The sequence below is a fragment of the Mandrillus leucophaeus genome, unplaced genomic scaffold (assembly GCF_000951045.1).
Source record: "Mandrillus leucophaeus isolate KB7577 unplaced genomic scaffold, Mleu.le_1.0 Scaffold240, whole genome shotgun sequence".
Classification (NCBI taxonomy): domain Eukaryota; kingdom Metazoa; phylum Chordata; class Mammalia; order Primates; family Cercopithecidae; genus Mandrillus; species Mandrillus leucophaeus.
This window is the reverse complement of record NW_012102477.1, coordinates 730,291-740,595: the sequence shown is the minus strand read 5'-3', so window position 1 is coordinate 740,595 and position 10,305 is coordinate 730,291. Positions and strand designations below refer to the sequence as shown.

The window sequence follows — 10,305 nt, the reverse complement described above, 5'->3', positions numbered from 1 at the left end:
TGTGCTAAAAGAAAGCAGGGGAGTTGGAGGGTGTTGAGGAAGCACACAGAGAGGCCCACAGAGCGGCAGACCACAGGCCTTCCCAGAGCGCCTGGCAGGACAGCATCCACTGATCCACAGCAGGTGATGCAGGCTCTCAGGGCCCTCCCCAGGCAGGCCCCAGTCCACAAGCCCCTACCCCAGCCTGCACTGAGATGCCCATCAATCCTTCCCTCACCATGTGTGACCCCTGAGGGAGGAAACATCTGTCGTCACCCACCCAGAGGCATCTCTTCTTTCTTTTTTTTCAGCGATGAGGTCTCACTATGTTGGCCAGGCTGATCTGCAACTCCTGGGCTCGGGTGATCCACCCTCCTCAGCCTCCCAAAGTGCCGGGATGACAGGCGTGAGCCACTGCACCCAGCACTACCTGTTTTTTATGCCCTCACGCGGCCACGTTAATCATGTGACATCTGTAGAGCTGACGTCACGGGGGGACAAAACAGAGTCCCCACGAGGGCCGTGGGCCTGCCGCAGCAGCTCACCATATCCGGCACGTAGAAGAGGCTGCGGATGTTGAGCGGCGCGTCCGTCTTATAGTGCAGGGTGTAGCGGGGCTTGTCGTAAGCCTGCGCGATGTAGCGGTAGAACTCTTCATGTTGCCACTCGCTGATGTCCTTGGGGTCCATCATCCAGATGGCCTGGAAACAGAGATCGGCGGGGAGAGCGTCGTGTTTACCACGCACGTATTCCCCACCACCGTGCAGGCCCGAGCCACCGCAGCGCCTGTCCCTAGACAGGCCCCTGGGACAGACAGGCGGTGGTCTCAGGTGTAGACCCCTCTCCAGCCCCACCAGTGGGCTGTGCTGGGAAGGGCAGGGGAGACACACAAGGCTCTGGGGCACCTCAGGACGACATGTCAGATGGACCAGCTGGGCTCTGAGGGGGCCTGTGGGAGAGGACGACGCTGCCCAGCAGGGCGAGCTGACAAATACGGTGAGGGCCGTGAGAGCGAGGATGACCCACGCTGCACCACAGCTGAACCGCGAGGAGGGGAGTCAGTCACTGAGGACAGCAGTCCGCATGACTCCATCTAGAAGAAATGTCTGGAACAGGCAGCCCAACGGACAGAAAGGAGACCGTGGCTGCAGGGGCGGGGGGAAGGGTGGTGGGGAAAGGGCTTTTTGGGGTGATGGGATGTTCTGGAACTGATGTGGGGTGGCTGCACTGAACACCATGGCTGCACACTAACGTGGTGACCCAGTTGGGATGGGCGGTACACCTCAGTGAACACTGACTCCTGACCCCAGCTGCCCGGTACACAGGGGTGGGCTGTGGTGGAGCTGGGCCCTGCCTCATCCCCACACCCAGGTCTCATCTCCACAGAGCAGCTTGCCCTGTGACTCTGGGCCGCAACCCCCGGGCTCATCTCTTCCCCGCTGCCCTGAAATGTACAGCTTCGTCTCCATGGCTGAGCAGCCCGTGGAGGAGCTCGGGCCCACCTGCAAGGTGTTCTTCCGCCTTCCATTCAGGTACAAGGGGAAGCTGACGAAGTTGCTGTACTTCGCTACCACATCTGGAAAGGACAAAACAAAAACCATACTGCATCTACAATGCTGGTGAAAACGCAAGCTTTGCAGCAGCTCTAGGGTGAGCGCCAGCCTGCTGGGAAGGGTCCTCCATGCTGTGCCCACTTCACAGGTACAGAAATGGGGCACACGGGGACACCTGTCCTCCCGCCAGTCTCACAGGGGCAGCAGCAGAGCCCAAGTGAGAACCAGATCTGTGGAGGCCCCGGCGGCTGCGAGACTGCAATGCCAGCTCGTGGCTGGAACATGGCTTTCTGGGCTGACTCCTGGAGGGTACTCGGGGCCTCCCTGAGCATCCAGCAGGACACATACAGGGAAGGCCACACCCACATCCTGGGACAGGACTGGGCCAAACCCCCAGGTGCGCTAAAGGCCAGGCGCCATGCAGAGGATGGAGAATGAGGCCTGCCTCAGCCAGGCCGGCTTCCTCCCAGTCCCAGCACACGGAACCAGCAGGAGCTCAGTGCTACGCAGCCCTGGCGGGCAGCCCCTTCCAATCCTACAGCACCTCGGTCCTTCGTGGCTCTTCCTGTACACCCTTCATGCAGGCAGAACCCAGGAAAATGCCTGCTGACCTGGTGGCCTCCAGGCCACACATGGATCCCGGAGTGAGCCTGGGCCCAGGCTCCCGCTCACCTCGCACCCGCGCCTCGCTAGCAAACTCCCTGCAGTCGGATTTCAGGTGGATGATGATTTTCGTCCCGGTTCTAACTCCTGAAGCTTCAGCGATTTCAAACACTCCAGAGCTAAAGCAGGCAAGGAAAGGAAAAGCCAGGTGGGCACGACACTGGGACACACCCTGCATGGGACTCCAGCGGTTCCCTAGGGTTTCACAGGCAGAGCCCAAACCAACACATGACACACCTCAAATGCCCCATTTCTGACCCCAGGGCACCACTCAGGCCATCAAATCCCCATCAGGAACGATGACCCTGTGGCGGGCGGCAGAGTTCTGGTTCCCTTGGGTGGTGGGCCGGGGGTCCTCCACCTACCCTGGGCTTGGAAGAAGCTCCTGGGCTTACCCCGAAAACCCTGGGGCACTGTGGGAGCCTGGCCCAGCTCCAAATCAGCTGCCGGATGCCCAGGGGCCGAAACAAAGGCCAGGGGGCCAGGCGCCCCCTAAGAAGAACAGAAAACCATCTCAGAAGCACAGGAGCGGGGAATCCCCCGGCAGGGTCGTGTGGATGCCTTGACCCAAGTTTACTGTGAGCCCTGCTCTCATGGAATTAAACAGGAAAGTGAGTTTTGGGAGAGTGGGGAGTCCAGCTGAGCACACGGCACACACTGTGGAACAGAAATGGCATCATGGAGGGAGGACACCTCAGCTGGCTGGAAGCGGCTCACCTGCTAAAAAGCCCCCGGAGCTGCGTGTGGAGGCTGAGGCAGGAGAACTGCTTGAACCCGGGAGGCGGAGGTTGCAGTGAGCCAAGATTGTGCCATTGCACACCAGCCTGGGCAACTAAACTCCGTCCCAAAAGAAAAAAAAAAAAAGCCCCCAGCAGGCTCCTCACCCTACAGAGGCAGAGGTGGGCTGGGGAGGCAAAGCCAGGAAATGCCAGGGCTGGGAGGAAGCAGAATGAGCTCCTGCAGAAGGTCGGTCACAGGAGGCTGCAGAGGGGCCACCGGGCGAGAGGCCAGTCCTGCAGCCCAGCCACTGAGGAAGGAGCTCAGTGTGGGCTGGGCCTGCCTTCCCAAGTGCAATGATGGTGACCAACCACATGGGACCAGAGAGGCGCCATGGGCCACTTGGAGCCACAAAAGTCACTGACTCCCCAAAGTGGGAGAGTCAGATTTTACATAAAAAGCCCAGAAAATGCCTGTGTGCATTTTCTGGCCAGGTACGGTGGCTCACGCCTGTAATCCCAGCACTATGGGAGGCCGAGGCAGGCGGATCACCTGAGGTCAGGGGTTCAAGACCAGCCTGACCAACATGGAGAAACCCCGTCTCTACTAATAATACAAAATTAGCCAGGCGTGGTGGCGCGTGCCAGTAACCCCAGCTACTCAGGAGGCTGAGGCAGGAACCCGGGAGGCGGAGCTTGCAGTGAGCAGAGATTGCGCCACTGCACTCCAGCCTGGGTAACAGAGCGAGACTCCGTCTCAAAAAAAAAAAAAAAGCCCAGAAAATGCCTGTGTGCGTTTTCTGAGTCCAACCCTTTCCAAACTCCATGCTAAGGGCTCCAGCTCAGCTTTGAGCTGCCTGTCAGGCGACATTCGTCACTCACCCGTCTGAAAGCCACCGGTAACCCGGGCTCCCCGGGGCTGCCGAGCGGGAATAGACTTCCACTCTGTCGGCCACCATGAACGCTGAGTAGAAACCCACTCCAAACTGGCCGATGATCTTGCTGCTGGCCTCAGCCTGGTTCTGCAGCGTGTCCAGGAAGGCCTGTGGGGCAGAGGCCGGTTAGGGAGGCAGACTCCCCTCCAGAGAGGAGACACTCACGACACTGCAGCTGTTCTGCCAGTACCGCTAAGACCTCTTCATCCTTAAAACAGCCACACCGAGTACTTTTCCACCGCATTCTACACATGAAGAGCTAAGTCACAGAGAGGTGACACACTGGCCCTAGGACAACCAGCTGGCAGCAGTGGGACAAGTGTGTATTCCATTTGATTCCCAAAGCCTGTAGTCCTGCCTGTCCCAGATAGGGGGAGGCCTGCGGGTCACACCTGGAGTGGAGAAAGAGCAACCTGAATAAGCTCCTTCCCTTGAATAAGCTCCTTCCATAGGAAGGCCAGGAGTGAGGAGAGCCTCCAAACTGGCTTCCAGATTCAACTCTCCTGGAGACTACACTTTGTGGGAATAGAGTGGAAATCACGCACATGCGTCTGTAAGCACCGCACAGCACTTAAGTTTTCCACTATAACATTGCCAAAGATCCTAAGGCCAAAAATCGAGTAAAATGCACACGCCCACTGCCCTGGCCCATGCTGTCTGATGGAACTCTCTCCGATGATGGGAACATTCTGCATCTGTCAGGTGCACTTGGACAGCCTGCCGAGTACCTGGAATGTGGCCTGTACAGCTGAGGAGCTCGATGCCCCCTTTTATTTAATTTTAATGCATTTACATTTAAACTGCCACATGCAGCTGGTGGCCGCCACACAGGACAGCAGACCAACCTCGAGAGAAATACAACAAAAAACGTAACGTGGCGGGTAAAGTCAGTTATGGTAGTTTTTATTTATTTATTTTTTTTTGCGGTGGGGGGGGTTTCGTTTTTGTTTTTGAGATGGAGTCTCGCTCTGTTACCCAGGCTGGAGTGCAGTGGTGCGATCTCGGCTCACTGCAACCTCTGCCTCCCAAGTAGCTGGGATTACAGGTGCACACCACCACGCCCAGCTAAATTTTGTATTTTAGTAGAGATGCAATTTCACCCTGTTGGTCAGGCTGGTCTCAAACTCCTGACCTCAGGTGATCCTCCTGCTCGGCCTCCCAAAGTACTGGGATTACAGGCGTGAGCCGCCGTGCTCGGCCCAGTTTTTTTTTTTTTTTTTTTTGAGATGGAGTTTCGCTCTTGTTGCCCAGGCTGGAGAGCAATGGCGCGATCTCGGCTCACCACAACCTCTGCCTCCCAGGATCAAGTGGTTCTCCTGCCTCAGCTTCCTGAGTAGCTGAGATGACAGCTCCCACCATGCCCGTCTAATTTTTTGTATTTTTAGTAGAAACAGGTTTCACCATGTTAGCCAGACTGGTCTTGAACTCCTGACCTCATGATCCGCCCAACTCGGCCTCCCAAAGTTCTAGGATTACAGGCATGAGCCAAAGCACCTGGGCAGGTAGTTTTTTTAAAGTAGAAATTTCTGGCTGAATGCAGCGGCTCAAGCCTGTAATCGTAGCATTCTGGGAGGCTGAGGCAGGAGGACTGCTTGAGGCCAGGAGTCTGAGACCAGCCTGGGCAACAAAGCAAGACCCCTGTCTCTACAAAAAAAATACAAAATTAGCTGGGTATAGTGGCACATGCCTGTAGACCCAGCTACTCAGGAGGCTGAGGTGGGAGGACTGCTTGAGCCCAGGAGTTCAAGGTTGTAGTGAGCTGTGATTGCACCACTGAACTCCGGACTAGGCAACAGAGTGAGACCCTGTCTCTGAATGAATAAGCGGATCAATGAATAAATGAATAAATAAATAAACGTAGAAATTTCTGTGAATTACTTTGGATCAACAATTGCTCTATTTTCAAGTAGTTGGTACCAAGTGCCACATGGGCGGAACTCAGGCTAACAACAACTAGGCAGAAAAGCACTCAGCCGGTAAGGAGGGCACCAGGGTGACCCAAGGCCACCCACCTTTGTCCTAGTTTGGCACAGACACTGTTGAGGAAACCCTGACCACCCACACCTGTCTTCCCTTTGCAGACTGCAGTCACACCAGCAGCCAAATGACACCCTAGACCTAAGGGCTGACTTGCCCCTACAAAGCAGTTTCCCTTTCCTTCCTTTCCCCCTTTCTCTCTTTCTTTTACAGAGTCAGGATCTTGCTCTGTCGCCCAGGCTGGATCACAGTGGTGCAATCATAGCTCACTGCAACCTTGAACTCCTGGGCCCAGGCGATCCTCCAGCCTCAGCCTCCTGAGTAGGTGTGACTTCAGGCGCATGTCACCACGCCCAGACCCGCAGAGCGGTTCTGACCAGAACCACCAAACCCACAGACATCGCATCCCAAGCCTGTTCTCATGCATGGCGCTGTGTGAGAGGAGACTGATCCCTCTGACCCTCTCTGCATCAAGCCCACGAGGCTCAGGGAATCGACTTTGCAGAAAAGTGTCATGAGGCAGAACAACACATCTGGACTCAGACCAACAGCCTGGGAAGCTCCAGCTCTCACCCTTTTCCAGCTATGGGCAAAGCACTTACTTCAATCTCCTCATGTATAAAATGAGAACACTAGGTCGGGCGCGGTGGCTCACGCCTGTAACCCCAGCACTTTGGGAGGCCAAGATGGGTGGATCACGAGGTCAGGAGTTCAAGACCAGTCTGGCCAACATGGTGAAACCCTGTCTCTACTGAAGATACAAAAAATTGGGTAGGCATGGTGGCACGCCCCTGTAATCCCAGCTACTTGGGAAGCCAAGGCAGGAGAATTGCTTGAACTGGGAGGCAGAGGTTGCAGTGAGCCAATACAGTCGGTCCTCATCTCCAGGGTTCCACATTTGCAGATTCAACCAGCCAAGGATCGAAAATACTCAGAAAAAAATAAAAAACAACACAATGATAAAAAGTAGTATAAAAAACATAACTATGTTATATCTATATATAGCATTTACGTTGTATCAGGTATTATAAGTAATCTAGAGATCATCTAAAGCATACAGAAAGACATGTCTACAAAATACGGCACCACTTTAATCCAGGACTGGAGCATCTGCAGACTGTGGTATGCAAGGGGGATCCTGGAACCAACCCCAACCCCCAGATACTGAGGGATGGCTGTCATGTCATGAGGTGTTCCCACAATGCCCGCTGCGTGGCATGCAACTAACAATGTTGTTACTTTATCTGGCACCCAGGGCCACCCCTACTGGAGGGATCCTTGCACCCTGAGGGGAAGGAGGAGGCTGTGTGGGGGGCCCACGCTTACCTTTGACCCCGATCTGGCGATAGTCCCCAGGTTGGACACCAGCTCTTCCTGTGTCATCCCAATACCAGTATCCTGAGGAGAGAGACACGCTAAGCGCCAAGCCCCCAGCACCTGGGGAGCAGGTGCACCAGCAGCCCCAGGGGCTCAAATGGTGTCAATGACATTGGCCAGACAGGGCCCAGCCAGGTAGCACCAGATGCTCATCAGAAAAGACTAACTCTAGGGGCCAAGCACAGGGGCTCATGCCTGTAATCCCAGCATTTGGGAGGCCAAGGCAAGCGGATCACTTGAGGACAGGAGTTCAAGATCAGCCTAGCCAACATGGTAAAACCCTATCTCTACTAAAAAAAAAAAACAATTAGTCAGGCATGATGGCGAGAGCCTGTGGTCCCAGCTGCTCAGAGACTGAGGCAGGAGAATCACTTGAACCCAGTGAACCCAGGAGGCAGAGACTGCAGTGAACTGAGATTGTGCCACTGCACTCCAGCCTGGGTGACAGAACGAGACTCTGTCTCAAAAAAACAAAAAAAGAAAAGAAAAGAAAAACAGAAAAGACTAATTCTAGCCCTAGCAGCCCGGCCTCACCAGAGAAAACAGGAAGGGACAGCAGAAACTTGCTTTGTTTGTTAAAAACCATCCTGAAAAGAAAATATGATGCCAGCAATTAGGAGGAAAGCACAGCTCTCCCGTCATGAAGATGTGACCCCCCGCCTTCTCCCTGGCTGTGGTTCCGGGGAACAGCGGTCCCCGCCTCTGCTGGCTCTCTCAATCCAGCAGAATGATCTGATTGAGGAGATCGCGCAGCCCTGCGCGTGGCCCCCGCACCCACCCTACCACCATGGGAAGAGCAGGCACGGATGCCTTTCCTGCGGGAAGGCGCAGCCCTCGTGTGGGAGCCTCAATCTGGCTTATCCTGTTGCAGCTGCTCTGGTCTGAGTGCTGATGTCACCCAAATCCATATGTTAAGACCTAACTCCCAAGGGATGGCCCTGGGATTGGGGCCTTGGGGAGGTGATCAAGTCATGAGGGCTCCACTCTCATGAATGGAAGGAGGGCCCTTAGAAAACAGGGTTGAGGGACCTTGTCTGTCCCTTCCACCTTCTGTGTGAAGATGCAAGAGGCACTGCCTGAGACAAAGGGCCCTCGCCAGACACCTAGTCTGCTGGCCCCTTGCTCTTGGACCTCCCAGCCTCTAGAACTGTGAGCAATACGGTTCTGTTGTTTATAAATTGCCCAGTCTAAGGTATTCTGCTATAGCAGCCTGAATCACAACACAGACCAATGCGCCGGTGAACACACAAGGCCTTACTGACCATGGCCTCCTCCTTCCTCAAAGCCCGGTCAGACTCCCATCTGGAGTTCCTTGCTCAACATGCCCATAACACAGCCACAGCCCCAGCTTGCTCTGCTACGATGTGCAGACCACCTTAAATAAAAGAGCTCTGTCCAAGCCTCTACATCTATGAATTGGGACAAAGGCCCTCAGAAGCAGTTTTCTGAACTTCCTTCTAGGAAGTTCCTTTCTAAAGGCTTCCTCCCCGGGACACCCCGCAGGGGCCATGGGAGCCCACTAGCACCGGGCAGCAGTGCTGTCTCCATTGGCACAGCGGGGGTGGTCAGTGCTCCTCAGCAAATAATCCACAGCAAGCAGCAGGCCGGGGAGACTGGCCAGCTGTCAGCCTTCCCATTGTAGGCAGCACAGGCAGAATGGGTGCCAAAACCACATCACCACCGGTTACTCCAGTGCACACGTGTGCATGTTCCATGGGCCCCAGCAGCCAACAAGAAACATGGCACCAAGAGGCTTCTGGGCAATTATTTCTGAGGTGCTGGTATGAAGAGTCCAAAATCCAGCCTGATTCATTTATTGTAGATCATGTTATAATTATGAATAAAAAACTACTTAAAATTAATATCTAGTTGACATCAGTTATTCAATATAATCTTCATTTAAGTGTTTACTTTAATACATCAGAAACTTAAATAGAGTCCTTAAGGGAAAGGTTAATGTTAGACCAAGGTAAAGGAGAAAATGCACCTAATAGCTCCTATTTCAATTTATTTTTATTTTTTCCCAAACTGATCTGCACTGCAATCCCAATCTAAATCCTTACCGGTTTTGTAGAAAATGACAAGCTGATTCTAAAATGTATATTTTAGAAATACAAAGAACCTAGAATATTTTCAAAATATTTTGAAGAACAAAGTTGGAGAATTTAAAATACTTAATTTTAAGACTTCCTATAAAGCTACAATAATTAAGACAGTGTGATGTGGGCACTTAAGGATCAACACATAGATCAAAGAACCAAACAGAGCACAGGAACAGCACTGCACAGACAGTGTATTACTTAATTTTTGACAAAGATTCCACAGTAATCAATGGGGGATGATACATCTATTAACAGACAGTACTGCAACAACTGTACACTCATAAACAAAACATAAACCTCAACCCCTACCTCACACCATACACACAAATTAACTTGAAATGGATCAAAGATCTAAATGTAAGAACTAAAGCTATAAAACTGCTAGAAGAAAATAGATGTGACACAACAGGTCACATCTATTATCCTAGCACTGTGGAAGGTCAAGGTGGGAATTTCACTTGAGCCCAGGTATTTGAGACCAGCCTGGCCCACAAAGCAAGACCCTGTCCCTACAAAAAAAAAATTTTTCTTGCTCTGTCATGCAGGCTGGAGTGCTGGAGTTCAGTGGTATGATCTCCGCTCACTGCAACTTCTGCCTCCCAAGTTCAAGCAATTCTCCTGCCTCAGCCTCCCGAGTAGCTGGGACTACAGGCACACGCTGCCATGCCCAGCTAATTTCTTCTGTATTTTTAGTAGAGATCGTGTTGCCCAGGCTGGTCTCGAACTCGTAAGCTCAGGCAATCTACCCGCCACGGCCTCCCAAAGTGCTAGGATTAGAGGCGTGTGCCACCACACTCGGCTAAAAAAATATTTTTTTTAAAGTTAGCTGGGCATGGTGGCATGTGCCTGTGGCCCTAGCTACAGGAGGCTGAGGTGGTAGATCACTTGAGCCCAGGAGGTCAAGGCTGCAGCGAACCCTGATAGCACCACTGCACCCCAACCTGGAGACAGAGGAAGATCCTGACTCTAAACAAACCAAAAACCTTCCAGGTCAGGCTGGGCA

At 53.3% G+C, this 10,305-nt stretch overlaps 1 protein-coding gene across 2 annotated transcripts in view; it reads right to left on the bottom strand.

The window, feature by feature from the left end:
• TRAP1 (TNF receptor-associated protein 1) overlaps positions 1-10,305 on the bottom strand; it is a 68,031-nt gene that overhangs the window by 17,056 nt on the left and 40,670 nt on the right. For both annotated transcript variants that reach the window (XM_011982567.1, XM_011982568.1), the window contains 5 exons: positions 7,150-7,221; positions 3,794-3,954; positions 2,205-2,314; positions 1,482-1,555; positions 525-680 (listed from right to left, as the gene is read on the bottom strand). In XM_011982567.1, the coding sequence (XP_011837957.1) occupies positions 525-680; positions 1,482-1,555; positions 2,205-2,314; positions 3,794-3,954; positions 7,150-7,221 (573 nt within the window). The remainder of the gene's footprint in view (positions 1-524; positions 681-1,481; positions 1,556-2,204; positions 2,315-3,793; positions 3,955-7,149; positions 7,222-10,305) is intronic.